The sequence below is a fragment of the Ctenopharyngodon idella genome, chromosome 19 (assembly GCF_019924925.1).
Source record: "Ctenopharyngodon idella isolate HZGC_01 chromosome 19, HZGC01, whole genome shotgun sequence".
Lineage (NCBI taxonomy): Eukaryota > Metazoa > Chordata > Actinopteri > Cypriniformes > Xenocyprididae > Ctenopharyngodon > Ctenopharyngodon idella.
This window is the reverse complement of record NC_067238.1, coordinates 29329866-29345799: the sequence shown is the minus strand read 5'-3', so window position 1 is coordinate 29345799 and position 15934 is coordinate 29329866. Positions and strand designations below refer to the sequence as shown.

General features: G+C 38.8%; 1 protein-coding gene across 18 annotated transcripts in view; it reads left to right on the top strand.

Annotated features, from left to right (window-relative positions):
• Window positions 1–15934, top strand: part of trioa (trio Rho guanine nucleotide exchange factor a) — a 122614-nt gene that overhangs the window by 100360 nt on the left and 6320 nt on the right. For 7 of the 18 annotated variants that reach the window (XM_051871866.1, XM_051871875.1, XM_051871865.1 and 4 more), the window contains 18 exons: window positions 2230–2259; window positions 2380–2531; window positions 2700–2799; window positions 3556–3799; window positions 3889–4184; window positions 4301–4471; window positions 8696–8791; window positions 9691–9839; window positions 9927–9993; window positions 10101–10204; window positions 10944–11013; window positions 11102–11191; window positions 11355–11447; window positions 11538–11588; window positions 11665–11742; window positions 11835–12026; window positions 12142–12322; window positions 13771–14543. In XM_051871866.1, coding sequence (XP_051727826.1) covers window positions 2230–2259; window positions 2380–2531; window positions 2700–2799; window positions 3556–3799; window positions 3889–4184; window positions 4301–4471; window positions 8696–8791; window positions 9691–9839; window positions 9927–9993; window positions 10101–10204; window positions 10944–11013; window positions 11102–11191; window positions 11355–11447; window positions 11538–11588; window positions 11665–11742; window positions 11835–12026; window positions 12142–12322; window positions 13771–14543 — 2937 coding nt within the window. The remainder of the gene's footprint in view (window positions 1–2229; window positions 2260–2379; window positions 2532–2699; window positions 2800–3555; window positions 3800–3888; window positions 4185–4300; window positions 4472–8695; window positions 8792–9690; window positions 9840–9926; window positions 9994–10100; window positions 10205–10943; window positions 11014–11101; window positions 11192–11354; window positions 11448–11537; window positions 11589–11664; window positions 11743–11834; window positions 12027–12141; window positions 12323–13770; window positions 14544–15934) is intronic. The other 11 variants (XM_051871882.1, XM_051871869.1, XM_051871872.1 and 8 more) reach the window with 6 other exon arrangements.

The following is a 15934-nucleotide window of genomic DNA, read 5'->3' as shown; positions in this document are numbered from 1 at the left end:
TTCCCCTCTAGAGTTCATTTCTGTAGTGGACACTAAATGACTTGCCTGAGGTAAATGTAATGCTACGTGAGAGATTATTTTCAAGCTGTTTTATTGATGTCTTTCCGCGGCTGAAACACTGATTGAGAGATTACATGTAAACATAGATTATCTCTTCTTTTTCTGAGCTTTTTCTTGTTGTGGCTGTTAGCAAGCAGTGTTGCATTACCGTACGTGTCCCCTTCTGGTTTGTGGTGTGAATCGCCTGTAACTGACTTTATTTGTGGATAACTGCATGAACCAAACCGTGACGTCCATACTGATTGTTCGAGACTAACACATGTACCATTACATATACTACATATACAGGTGCTGGTCATATAATTAGAATATCATCAAAAAGTTGATTTATTTCACTAATTCCATTCAAAAAGTGAAACTTGTATATTATATTCATTCATTACACACAGACTGATATATTTCAAATGTTTATTTCTTTTAATTTTGATGATTACAACTGACAACTAAGGAAAATCCCAAATTCAGTATCTCAGAAAATTAGATTATTGTGAAAAGGTTCAATATTGAAGACACCTGGTGCCACACTCTAATCAGCTAATTAACTCAAAACACCTGCAAAGGCCTTTAAATGGTCTCTCAGTCTAGTTCTGTAGGCTACACAATCATGGGGAAGACTGCTGACTTGACAGTTGTCCAAAAGACGACCATTGACACCTTGCACAAGGAGGGCAAGACACAAAAGGTCATTGCAAAAGAGGCTGGCTGTTCACAGAGCTCTGTGTCCAAGCACATTAATAGAGAGGCGAAGGGAAGGAAAAGATGTGGTAGAAAAAAGTGTACAAGCAATAGGGATAACCGCACCCTGGAGAGGATTGTGAAACAAAACCCATTCAAAAATGTGGGGGAGATTCACAAAGAGTGGACTGCAGCTGGAGTCAGTGCTTCAAGAACCACTACGCACAGACGTATGCAAGACATGGGTTTCAGCTGTCGCATTCCTTGTGTCAAGCCACTCTTGAACAACAGACAGCGTCAGAAGCGTCTCGCCTGGGCTAAAGACAAAAAGGACTGGACTGCTGCTGAGTGGTCCAAAGTTATGTTCTCTGATGAAAGTAAATATTGCATTTCCTTTGGAAATCAGGGTCCCAGAGTCTGGAGGACGAGAGGAGAGGCACACAATCCACGTTTCTTGAGGTCCAGTGTAAAGTTTCCACAGTCAGTGATGGTTTGGGGTGCCATGTCATCTGCTGGTGTTGGTCCACTGTGTTTTCTGAGGTCCAAGGTCAACGCAGCCGTATACCAGGAAGTTTTAGAGCACTTCATGCTTCCTGCTGCTGACCAACTTTATGGAGATGCAGATTTCATTTTCCAACAGGACTTGGCACCTGCACACAGTGCCGAAGCTACCAGTACCTGGTTTAAGGACCATGGTATCCCTGTTCTTAATTGGCCAGCAAACTCGCCTGACCTTAACCCCATAGAAAATCTATGGGGTATTGTGAAGAGGAAGATGCGAGATGCCAGACCCAACAATGCAGAAGAGCTGAAGGCCACTATCAGAGCAACCTGGGCTCTTATAACACCTGAGCAGTGCCACAGACTGATCGACTCCATGCCACGCCGCATTGCTGCAGTAATTCAGGCAAAAGGAGCCCCAACTAAGTATTGAGTGCTGTACATGCTCATACTTTTCATGTTCATACTTATTGTATAGTTGGCCAAGATTTCTAAAAATCCTTTCTTTGTATTGGTCTTAAGTAATATTCAAATTTTCTGAGATACTGAATTTGGGATTTTCCTTAGTTGTCAGTTATAATCATCAAAATTAAAAGAAATAAACATTTGAAATATATCAGTCTGTGTGTAATGAATGAATATAATATACAAGTTTCACTTTTTGAATGGAATTAGTGAAATAAATCAACTTTTTGATGATATTCTAATTATATGACCAGCACCTGTATATGGTAGTTTATATACTTTATAGTTTTTAAATCATAGTTATTAATCACTTAATGATATACTAACTAGCAGTATTGATAAACTTTAAATGCCAGTGACTAATGCATAAACAATTCATCACAACACGTTGGCAAAATTGTCTCTAAATTATCACAAAACATGTTTATTAATGTTGTCCCTGTCTTTCCGGCCACTATCTCATGCAGTATGATATATGATACTTTATAAAGCAGTAAAATCTTGTATATTTCTATATTTCAAATGAAGCTAAGTCAGGGATGCAAACATGGATCCATGGTGAGTACGGCCACACAGTTAACCCACCCTTAGTTCACCATAGAACAGAAAATAAGTGTGTACTCTTACTCAACACTGTGTATTTCTCTGTGTTTTCTTTCTCCACACACACAAACGCAGGCGTCCAGTATTGAAAACAAACAGGACTGGATAAAGCACATCCGTGAAGTGATTCAGGAGCGCACTGTGCACCTGAAGGGGGCGTTGAAGGAGCCCATCCACATCCCCAAACCCTCCACAGCCAAACACAAGGGTCGCAGGTACACCCCAAGGCCAGTGAAACATCTCTATTCTTACTTCAATATTCTTACTTATTTTTTGTAATATTTTTTTTTTACCCTTGAGTTTGATTTTACTATTGCTGGATTTGTTCTTTCTTAAATTTTAAGACTTGGAGTCCTAGACTAGGAGTTAATTTCCTGTGTGTGTTATGTGTGCAGGGATGGAGAGGATCTGGACAGTCAGGGTGACGGCAGCAGTCAGCCAGACACCATCTCACTGGCCTCAAGGACCTCACAGAACACACTGGACAGCGACAAGGTGAGGATACACATCCTGTCTATGAAAACAATCTGATCTCGTCAATAATTTGCAGTGTTATTTTAGTATTATTTCTAATCTATTATAGTATTTATTAATATTTTAAATTACCTTTTATTTTTATATTTTCAGTTTTCATTTTAGTTTATTTTAGTTATTTTTTTTGTCATTTTTAACTATTTTTTTTAATATTTAGCTTTATTTTTTTTCTGTTTTAGTACTTCAACCTAAACTCATTGTATTTCAGTTCTAATTTTTATTTAAGTTTTTCGTCTAACATTTATATTTAATTTTATTATTATTTCTATTACTGAAAACATTTGTTTTAGTTAATAACAAAACTGAATCTTTGTTGACAAGTATTTTTGTTGTATTTAAAAAAGATAATTAATAATAATAAATATAATTAATAATAAACAAATGTAATACATCTTCACAGACAATACACAAAGCAAATGCACACGTGAGCATTATATTATGTAAGAGTCTGTAAATATGCTGTTATGCTATAACAATGCACTATTTAATCATTAATTCACAACCGAGTAATTTCTAAACAGTAATTAATTTTTTTTTATCATTTTGCACCTCACTCAGTATTTCTTACTGAAATGATATGCCACTTCAGGCATAGTAAAATGGACTAAAATGAATAAATATGATATGGCAACATACTGACAAGATTAAAAGGGCATTTTCATCTAAAGACACTAAACACTAAAACATGGCTCTTTGCTTGTGTCTTTTTTCCTTTAGTTATCAGGTGGTTGTGAGCTGACAGTGGTGATCCATGACTTCATGGCCGGTAACAGTAATGAGCTGACGGTGCGGAGGGGACAGACGGTGGAGGTACTAGAGAGGCTCCACGATAAGCCGGACTGGTGCTTGGTGAGGACAACGGATCGTTCCCCTGCCCTGGAGGGCCTGGTGCCTTGTGCCATGCTCTGTATCGCCCACTCCCGCAGCAGCATGGAGATGGAGGGCATTTTTAACCACAAAGGTGGGCAAATTTCTGAAACACTTCCCTAAAATCATCCCCAGCCTGTTTCATATAAAAATAATCTGCATCTTTTTTGTGTGTTTTTCCAGACGCGCTCTCTGTGTGCAGTAACGATGCCATCTTACCAGGCTCCTCTGCCACCCTGCAACCAGGTCATGTGATGGGCTCCCAGAGTTCCCCTGGGCCCAAACGCCCTGGCAACACATTAAGGAAATGGCTGACCAGCCCTGTGAGGAGACTCAGCAGTGGTAAAGCCGACGGCCACGTGAAGAAGCTGGCACACAAACACAAGAAGAGCCGCGACGTCAGAAAGAGCGCTGACGCGGGCTCACAGAAAGACTCAGACGACAGCGCTGCCACGCCACAGGATGAGACTCTGGAGGAGGTTGGTGCACTTCCTGTTTTTGTTTTCCTGTGTATAGACTGACTACATTTACATGTGCACCAGGGTTATTATCGGTTATTAGGGTTATTTATGGTTTTGTCCTTGAAACTCCACAGAGGGTGCGTAACGAGGGTCTGAGCAGCGGCACCCTCTCCAAATCATCATCATCAGGTATGCAGAGCTGTGGAGAGGAAGAGGGAGAGGAAGGAGCTGATACTGTGCCTCTTCCTCCACCCATGGCCATCCAACAACACAGCCTCCTCCAGCCGGACGCACAGGATGACAAGGTGAGCCGGCACGTGATAGAGCAGAGCGGGGGGACTGAGGAGGAGGGTTGGTGTGAGTAAGTCACTAGTTTGGACAATTTTTATTTTATTTTATTTTTATTTTTTCACTGCCAACCTTTAAACCTCATTAGAGATCCTCAAACCCGTTGAAACTTCTGCGCTTGTATCTCCTCCTGGGATATGCAGTCTTTACTTTCACTTTTCAAGTTCTAACTCGCCAAGTGTGACTACAATGCAAGCACTGTAAAACTGTTTTTCTGATCATATTAAACTTGATCATAAAGAATCTTGTCATCTTGGCCCCATGACACCTGGCATTAACATGCGGCTTATCCATTTGGATGATCTTGGATGGATTCTTAACACATTTAATAAGGGTGGAATGTGTTTCTTCACGATTAATCAACAATTCCTGATTACTTATCAAATAATTTCATTGGATTACTCTTGTTTTTCCTCATTTCTTTCCCCAAGAGTGCACTTCCCCCCCTTTTTTCCCTTTTAACCCCTAGTATCATTACTGAGGGGTTTGTAATTAAAGGAAATGCAAAAAATTACAGCATTTTTAACTATCCGTTTGCAATTTTGATCTCTGTCAAATCACGCGATGCATTGGAATGGTGTTAAATGCAAGGATAAATAATGTCTAGATCAGTGGTTCTTAAAATGGGGCTTCAGCAAACTTCTAAGGGCTGCAGGATGGCTTGAGGTGTTTTCATATCTGGCTCGTTTGGAGCATTTGTTTTGGAACTGCATTTTCTCCCTTAGTTCGGTTTGTTTAGGTATGTATGATCGTGTTAGATCCGCACCAAAAAAAATCAGTCTCAGATCGCCTGAAAGAGGGGGTCTCGTCCCACTTGAAAACAAATTCTGGAGTGGTTCGCTCCTTGGTGAGAAAGCAATCCGACCCAATGGACCAAGCTGTATTACAATGTATGATGGGTAATTATGTACGTTGCTTGAGAAGCAGCTGTGTTTGTTTTGATATTGCCTCTCAAAATGAATTGTGAGTTAAGCTAGAGCAAAGACAAAGTGAAATACCTAATTGAAATTTGGTTAGAACTGTCCAAAACTCATTAAAATGTAGGTAAATCCTTGATTCCTATGGAAGCTTGTTTCTGCCACTAAATAAGAAAATAAAAAAGGTAATTGCGACTTTTTATCTCACAATTCTGAGGTTTTTTTCCTCAGATTTGCGAGATATAAATTCACAATTGCGAGTTATAAAGTCAGAATTGCGTGATTAAAAAGTCGCAGTTACCTTTTTTTATTTTTTATGTCATGGTGGAAACAAGCTTCCATAGACTCCTGCTCACAATGATGAGGTAATATAACAATAGCTACAAAGAAAGCCACAATAAGCCCGTGGAGCTGTTGTCTGTCCATCCATCCTGATGGATGACCGGTATAAATGGAATCCTGGAACATAAACAGTGCGCTCTGACCAATGAGAGGAGAGTTTACTCGTACGTAACTTGTATTAACAACTTGTGGTCCATTTAGAAATGCTGTCTTGTGAAAGCGAACCGAGCTAAGAAGAAATTGCAACATTGTAACAATTTGAATCCCTTTCAGAACAAAGCAAACGATCTACAGGTGTGAAAGCCATGGAAGCTTGTTTCCGCTACAGAATAAAAAAAATAAAGGATAATTGCGACTTTTTATCTCACAATTCTGACTTTATTTTTGCACAATTGCGTGATATAAAGTTGCAATTGCGAGTTATAAAGTTAGAATTGAGATATATAAACTCACAATTGCATATTATAAAGTCAGAATTGCGAGATATAAAAAGTCGCAATTACCTATATCAAGCAATTCTGACTTTATAATATGCAATTGTGAGTTTATATATCTCAATTCTAACTTTATAACTCGCAATTGCAACTTTATATCTCGCAATTCTGACTATAACACGCAGTTGCGAGTTTATATGACACAATTCTGACTTTATATACTTTATTTCATGCAATTATGAGGAAAAAAGTCAGAATTGCGAGATGTAAACTCACAATTGCAAGAAAAAAAGTCAATTGTGAGATAAAAAGTCGCAATTACCTTTTTTTTTTTAATTTTTTATTCAGTGGTGGAAACAAGCTCATAGAAAACTCCCTAAAAAAAGATTTAAATTAATAATTTATTATTACTATATAAAAATAATATAGATCTCATCTAAATTAAAATGCTAAAAAAAAAAAAACTAAATCAAGATGTAATCTGAAATTTCTTTTTATTTTCCCTTTTTTAATTGAAGAACATGCAGTTCTTGAGACCTGAATCACAAAATGAATTGTGGTTAATTAGTTAAAATGTCACCACTCCTAATTTGCTACTATCTTAAATTAGTGGAAGGGGGTTGCAGTGGAATAATTACAATCTTGCTCTTGTGCATTTTCTTTTTAAATGCTCCATTTTAGAGAAATGTTGAAGATGCTACTTAAATTTGTGTTGGACAGAAAGGTTGAGAACCACTGGTCTACATACAATCTGAATCTGAAATGCAAGTTAATGCCAGCCTTAAAAGGGGTCGTAGAGAGATAGCGAGGCAGATTTTTCCTTTGATAGAATGTAGTCTCTTGTAAAACGGCCACAATAGGATGAAATGATCGACTTATAGCTGGTCTCATCGCTGCTCAAGAACAGCTTGTGACACTAATTTGTTTTTCTCTTTTGTTTTGTTTGGGCTGTATTGTTTGCCATAGCATTACGTTGATTTGTGTCCTGTCTTTGTTTTATCTCAGTTCCCATATCTCTCCATCTGACTCCTCCCTTTCTGGCCTCCCTCCTTTCACATCATTTCTCATTGCTTTCTTTTCCCATAACCCCTGGCTTATCAAAAGACCCAAGACCCCCTTTCTTTCTACTTTTATTTGCTGTCTTTTTTCTTTTTCTTTTTTTTTTTTGGTAGAGATTTAGAAGCCGACCACTTCCTGAGAACTTCCACTTTGAAGTAGTGCTCTTTTAGAAGCAGATTCCTCATTTTGGTTTGATTCCGTTATTCCACTTTCATCTAGACAAGACTTCCTCTTTCTGTTGTTTAAATCTGTCTGATTTAAACTTAGAACCACAAAATGCCCTTACTCATCCTTTTTCATTTTTTTCTCTTCTAGTTTTTTACTTATTTTGCGTTGTTGTTTTATATACATATGATTTAGCCCCATCTTTAATTGATTGTCCTCCTAACGCGCTGGTTTTTGATCGGACTGGGTTCAAACGCAGCTTCAGAGTATCACAGGGCATATGCGGTGTCACAAAGACGTGTACAGGTGTATCCGAACGTCAACACCAGGGAGCTGTGATTAGGTAGAAAGAGGGTCATGTGCCTTATACAATGACTCTGAATCTCAGAGACCACCCTCACTCTTTACTCCTCTAACCAACCCTCCAAACTCCGCCCATTCACACCCCTCCCCCCTCCCCTCTGTGCTTATCCTCTCATTATCCACTCTGCTGTCTGATTGGCCTGTAAAAGCTAAGCAGACCTGAGGCCACACCCAGACACAAATTGGAAAGTCTGGAAGGCACAGCAAGGGTGAGACTTTCTGCTGGATTTCCCTTTATTTCTATTTGATGAATGTTTTTGATTGCCAGTTTTTGAAGCTAAAGTAAAGAAACCCTCCGCCAGTCTCAGGTGTCGAGCATCAAGCTATTGTCAACCTGAAGTCTGTTCTTTTAACTTCATATAAATTTAAGACCCCATGAAATGCAGCAGGTTTCTTTCCTCTGTTGACACATTTCCTATTTTGGTCTGTTTGGCTGCAAGATAAAGGACTGTGTATATCTTCTAAAAGTGTATTTTTATCAATGCATATAGAGCTATCACACATCACATGGAATAAAAGCCATTTTGATTATATGGGGCCTTTTTTATGAATAATTGGTTTTGGCTGAAATCAAAATGTCTCTTTTCAAAACTGATAAACTGCACTAGAGACAGTTTGAGAGTGCAGATTTTGTATGTTCACAATGGTGTGATGCCAGACACATAATAATAATGTTATTACCATTAGTTACAGATGCATTCAACATAATGCAGTGAAGCTATTTTAACTGCTATAATGAAATAAAAATTGCATAAATGTCTTTGAGGGCAAAGACAATAAACTAGAGCCTAAATCCATGCCTGAATGAATCCTTATTACAGTTTAGCTTCATATGGCTCGTATTTCCTTGGTGTCATTCAGTCTGGCTTTTTCCCCTCTTTCACTCTCTTTATCTCTGCAGACTTCTTCCCGTCTCTCCGTCCGACCCTCCAGTTCAGAAACCCCCAGCGCTGCAGAGCTAGTTAGTGCCATTGAGGAGCTGGTCAAAAGCAAGATGGTAAGAAGTGCACAGATGTATAATATAATATAATATAATATAATATAATATAATATAATATAATAAAGTGCTGTCAAACGAATTAAATTTTTTTTAATCTAATCACATGATGTGGCAATTAATCTAATTAATCGCACATCAATTTTAGCTGTGAAATGACCCCCCAATTTATTCAGAAGTGAAGTAAATGGTTCTCTTTACAAATGGTCCATTGAATCATTTTTTCACTCGATTCGTTCAAAACATGGATTCAGAAATGAAACGCCGCTGTGTGTTGCTGTGAGACAGAGATGAACAGTTCTGCTTGGTCTTTATATTTTTGTTGGCAAAGTTGAGCAAAAACAGACAATATTGTGTCTAAAATGACACAATATTAGCTTCTTATTTATAAACTGTTGTATAAAATCAGTATCGCATTTGCACTTCATGACAAAAATAGCACTTGTGTGATATAGCTTCACTATATCATATGATGTGAATATGAGACAAACTCAAACGGGCATTTTTGCCGACATATCTTTAATTTTAGGGACGTTAACTGCATTCTGTAGACACTATTTTCTTTTTAGAGCTGCTTTACAACAGAATTGAACTCTGTTTTCATCATTATTATTTTGTTTGAGTTGTTTCCCTGCATCAAATTTGTCATCAATCAACTGTATGAAATGTCAAGTGCGTTTAATAATTTTAACACGTTATTTTTTTTACCGTAATTAATTAAATTTACACGTTAAATCGACAGCCCTAAATATAATATAATACCACAGTGTTGTTATTACTATTATTGTTAAATATTAAACTTATTTTTAACCAAGAATTTTACTAAAAAAAACAATATTTAAAGTAGTTTACCCATCATACTTGTCTGGTCTGACTTTGACGGTCTCATGTCCACACAGGCTCTGGAGGACAGGCCCAGCTCTTTGTCTGTGGAACAAGGGGACAGCAGCAGCCCCTCTTTCAACCCATCTGATAACTCCCTCCTCTCCTCCTCCTCTCCGATCGATGAGATAGAGGAACGCAAGACCGGCTTCCTCAAGAGACGGCAGTACGTCATCATGCTCTCCTCCTCCTCTCTGTTACTGTCCTCATTCATTGTCAGTGTCTGTAACATGCATCTCTTTTCTCCTTTTAGTTACATCCTGCTGGAACTGATCGAGACGGAGAGGGACTATGTTAGAGATCTCAGTTTAATCGTGGAGGTAAGTGCATACTATTCACTGGATGCTGAGATATAGATATGTGATCACGTGACTAGATCTGAAGCATATCCAAAATTTGATGTGACGCTGCGTTGTGTGTCCGGCAGGGCTACATGACCAGGATGAGGGAAGATGGAGTTCCAGATGATATGAAAGGAAAAGACAAGATCGTTTTTGGAAACATTCAGCAGATATATGACTGGCACAAAGAGTATGTGATGTATTGCTTTTACAAATTGTAGTAAAGACAACCTATTATGCGTTTTTTTTTTTTTTTTACATTTTCACCTTTCTTTAGTGTGTAATGTTGCTGTTTGAGCATGAAAAAGGTCTGCAAAGTTACAAAGCACAATGTCACTCAAAAGGAGTTTTTCTCTATATCAGTGTCACTGTTTCTGAACTCCCCGAAACTCCTCCATTGTAGTCTTGAGTTTCTTCCGGGAATGAGCACGTCACAGTATTCCTCATTTAAATAATTCCTGCTCAAGGCATACGCAGTAAAACAGGGCAAGGTCTGGTTGAGTTATGGTAAGGGGCGTGACATTTCCCAAACACGCTCGAAGCGGTTGACCAATCACAACACACTGGTCCAACCAATCAATGCACACCGTGCTTTTCAGAAGGAGGGGGTTCATAGAGACAGGAACTAAACAGAGCTTTACTGACGGACTGGGAAGAGAGGTGCTGCAACAATGTCAAATATGTGAAAAATAAGGTTTTTTTTTGTTTGTTTGTTTTTTTATAACATTCAAGCATGAAAACCTCTTCAGTTTGGGAAAAGCCCAAAAACAAAATCAAGACCTTTTAAAAGGTCCTTTTTAATGATAGACAAAAAGAAAACCAATAAACCAACATTTACAACATTGTCTGATAATGTAAGCAATTTTGTGGCAATTAATTTCAACGATTTTGAAGAGAGATGAAACTAACTACAATCCTTAATATTTCAGTTTCTTCCTGGGAGAGCTTGAGAAGTGCCTTGAGGACCCTGACCGACTGGGCCCTCTCTTCCTCAAACATGTATGCCATTTTTTAAGTCTCTTTAAGCAATCAATCGAACTTGTTCCTTTACTGTAATTTAATATTGTGCACTCTTCATGCTTTTCAGGAGCGGCGGCTGCACATGTACATTGTTTACTGCCAGAACAAACCTAAATCTGAGCACATTGTCTCAGAGTATATCGACACCTATTTTGAGGTGCGTAACTTAAATCTGGATTTAATCATAATTTCTGCCCTTAATAAAGCTTGCATGTCCTTATGACATACATTCTGAATTAATATTAGTATACCACCAAATATAAATCACACAGAACATCTTGAAACACTTTTATTGTCAAACTGAATAACCTCTCTTGCAGGACCTGAAGCAGCGTCTGGGTCACAGGCTTCAGATCACTGATCTGCTCATTAAACCTGTTCAGAGAATCATGAAGTACCAGCTGCTGCTTAAGGTTTGTCCATCTGGTCCACTGCATCTTTAGACCTATGGACATTTGTTAGTCTAATCATGATTCTGATGCTATCGGTTTCTTTGTTTACAGGATTTCCTCAAATTTTCCAAAAAAATTGGAATTGATTCAATGGAATTAGAGGTATTTTATTTTATATTTAAATATTATTTTGTTTTATTCTATTCTATTCTATTCTGACGATGTTCTTGTATTGTAGAAAGCGGTTGAGGTCATGTGCATTGTACCAAAAAGATGCAACGACATGATGAATGTTGGTCGACTCCAGGGATTTGATGTAAGAACTTGTTTATATCAGTAGATATTATTATCAAGAAGTGTTTTACATTTGAATTCATGGATTAAACTCATCCGATCTGTCTTTCACAGGGAAAGATCATTGCTCAGGGGCGTCTCCTCCTGCAGGACACCTTCATGGTGGCTGAACCGGAGGGAGGCCTGCTGAACAGGATGAAGGAGAGAAGAGTCTTCCTCTTTGAGCAGATTGTCATCTTCAGTGAACCTTTAGATAAAAAGAGGGGCTTCTCAATGCCTGGCTACCTGTATAAATACAGCATCAAGGTACATGCGTCCTCATCTGTCTGTTTCTTGGTATCTAATTTTGTCATGACAGATTTGTTGATTAAGTAAGAAACTGTTTAGAAAAACTAAAAACATAATGTTTGTATGTGTGTAGGTGAGCTGTCTGGGGCTGGAGGATAGTGTGGACGGAGACCCATGTAAATTCGCACTGACCTCCAGAACGTCTAATGGCAGTAAAGAGGCCTTTATTCTGCACTCAAGCCATCCTGGAGTGCGACAAGTCTGGATGCTGCAGATCAGCCAAATCCTGGAGAGCCAACGCAATTTCCTCAATGGTACAGAAACCTGCAATACTTAAGAATGAGTATAAAAAGTTTTTAGGTCTTTAGGTCAAGTCATAAATGATGTTTAACATTTAATCCAAACAAAACAAATGATCGAAGAAAAAGATCCATCGCCCCTGTTATTTTTATAGGCTGAGCGATTTGAGGAAACACATCTAATTGTGATTTTTCTGATTAATATAATTGTGATTTGCTATTTTAAAATGTGATTATTATTATGAATCATAAATTCATATTATTATATATCAATATGCCTATAATAATATATATTTATTATTATTATTATTATTATTATTAAATAAAAACTTAAACAAAATAAGAAATATATTACTATTGTAATACTTTCACTTTAAAATTAAAATAAAAAATCAAGCATTTAAAAAGTAATCCTTTAACAGAACAACTTTAAAATTACAATACTAGTAATCATGTCTTAATTGCTTAATTTTCAAACATTAAATTTAGTTAATTTATTAAAATACTATTGTTCATTGTTAATTATTTTTCATTCATATTACATTAATGTTCATTTAAAGAACTTGAAACGTTAAAAATGTATTAGTATATGTAGACATTAACATTAACCTACAATAATAATAAATAGTAGGGGTGTGACGAGATCTCGTGCCGCAAGATCTTGCGATATTAAAATGTGACAAGATTTCCCGTCGAGTGAAAAGCTGTCTAGCGATATCGCCATGATGGAGCGTGAGGGTGAAATTAATATAAAAAATATGCCACTGCTACGTTTACCTTACATTGCGGTGCCCACCGCGGCACTGCCTCCACTGTTTGCTTTTTTTATAGAAATAAAAAACACTTAATTCAGTCGGATAACGGTCACTTCAGTTGTAAACTATTATAAACATCTGCTCTGCTCATCCAGCACGAGCTGCAGAGTCACACACAGTGCAGCAGGAATCACAGTTCACTGATCACTTGACGAGATTAGGGCGACTGACAAGTCCATGGCGGAGGATTCATTGCGCAACAGAGCCTAAGAGTCTGGTAAATGTCTTTTCTTTTAGAATGTGCGCTCGGTACCACCGCTCCCTGTACACGGCCTATGTGCGATCGCGAATTCGAAAGCGAAAATAAAACGCGAGATCCCTGTTGCACGCAATTTAGGCTTCATATAGTAGCCTGTCTCCCAATTTCATACCTATCTTAAGCCCAATGTATACTTCGGGCCTCCGTTACCGTCCGCATGACGTAATTTTCGTTATCAGCAGGGTCCGCGGACATTAAGGTCATGATGTCTAAAGCAGTAACTAATGCTAACAAACTGATCTTCATGATAAAGTTTTACTAAAATCTCATACAGCACCTTGATTTGCTTTGCAAACCTTTTCTTGTCTGTTGCACCCTCCTAAAATCTGGATAATCTGAGTTGTTTTTCTCATGTTCAAATCATTCATTGAAATTTCTCTCCTCACTAGATGTCTTTCCTCCTGTAGCGCTTACATCACCCATAGACTACCAGAGGAACCATGTCGAGGGACCTGGTGTCTCAGGCAGCAGTGTACAGGCTGGAGGTAGCGGGGGTCAGGTCATGGCCCCCGGAGGAGGCGGAGGTGCCCCGGCTGGGTCGGGTTCCCGCTCCCGTCCCTCCCGTATCCCCCAGCCCTCACGCTTGCCTCAGCCGCTCCGTCATCACTCTCCCGCCCTGGGGCCCGGAGCCCACGAGCCTGACGGCCCCGACAAAATATCAGGTATGTCCCCGAGACCTCACTCCAGGGGTCCCTCACCCTCTTGCACCACAGAGCCCGATCCAAAGGTGAAGGTTCCTGCGAGCCCTCACCCCAAACAGACGGACCCTACGGAAAGTGCTTCCAAAGAAAGCAGGGATGGAGCCTCTCCGGCCCAGATCCCCCGAGCCACCGTGGCCCCTCTAGCTCTGGTCAAACCCAGACCTGGAACGATCTCGCCGATGGCTTCCCCGTTAGCCACACCGGCTTTCAAAGACTCCATCCCACCCTGCAGTCCTGGGCCAAAGACGGGCAGCAGCTCCAACTCGTTCTGGAGCTCTGTTCCTGCCTCTCCCGCCAGCAGGCCCGGTTCCTTCACCTTCCCCGGGGAAGCGTGCGACACCCTAGGACGGCAAAATCAGAACCAAAGTCACCGGCATTCCACCCACAGTAAGGACGCAGACCGCATGAGTACCTGCTCTTCTGCCAGTGAGCAATCTGTCCAGTCCACTCAGAGCAACGGGGTAAGAGACACACTCCTGCCCCGGTCGACCGCAGCGCTTCAGCTCAACTCTGCTCCTGTCTTCCCTCATGAATGATTCTCTAACCCACCTGGATTCTGTCTGATTTCTGCCTCTCTTAACCTGGTTTCTACTCTGTGGACTTCCAACAGAACCTTTTCTCTGCATCTCAGAAATCTAACAGTTCTGCTTCTGGCCAGATACTAACTGTTTATGGAGTTGTAAAACAAGAACTAGGTTTATCCTTAAAAATTAAGATATTACCCTTAATCGACTTTCTTTGTGGGGTCTTTACAAGATGTTTTTCCTTCTGAGAATCAGCTATTCTTAAGGGCTAAAGGTGCAGTCACGTTTTCTGTTGTTACGCGAAATCCAGTAATTTCGATAGGAATCACCACGATTGGGGAATTTTGAGTCAGGGCAAAAGATTTCCCATGCAGATTTCGCAGCGGGTTTAAGCTAATCACACTGACCAACAGAAAACTGCTTGGTTTGAAAGTGACTTCTGTGTGAGCTGTGCTTCATACATCACTACATTATTGACAATGGTTCTTTTTTTCCCACAAAATTTCGCCAAAATGTTGCTAATGTGACCGCACCTTAATAATGTTAATCTTTATTACGAAACTAATGCCTGAAACATCTGTGGATGTTTTGATTCTGCTTATCATGTGACTTAGATAAGAGTTTTAGATCTTTTTAACAGGCTACTGTAACTAACATGAGTTCTTATCTCAATTTCTTTTCTGTTTCTTACCTTTTCTTTGACTGTTCAAGTTTAATAATGCATGTTTTTGATGCAGTGCACTTGCAAGGTTACATGTCAATCAAAAGTTGTAAATATTATTGAGCATGGGTGTTATTATGCAATGTTTTGTCATTATCAAACACCAAAAACATACATTTGTTCTGAATTTACCTCATGTTCTGGATGGGATCAGAGAGACCTCAAGACTTTTGCTAGATCAAAAAAATAAATAAAATTAACGTTGACGCATCAGGCGGAAATTAAGACGTAATCTTATGAAAACTCATTATAAATAAAATTTAAACTTGATAAAATGCCTCAAATGTCCTCCATAACAAATATGGCATTACATCTAGGGAAGAGACCCAAAAACATTTATAACACATTAAAAAAGTATGAAAATAAGAATTTCCACATAATTTTCAGTTAGTGTACTTAAAATGAATTGTATTTTATTTTTCTACAGTGTTGTTGCAATGTCAGAATTGACCATAAATAACGTTGTTACCAGAAATAATCACCTTTTTAAAAAAATGATAATTATAAAACATAAGGATGCAGTTTCAGTAGTACCTACCTATACTGGCTTTTGGGTAGGTCAGTGGAACATATTACAAGAATTTGAAGGAAAAATATAAGGCCTTTT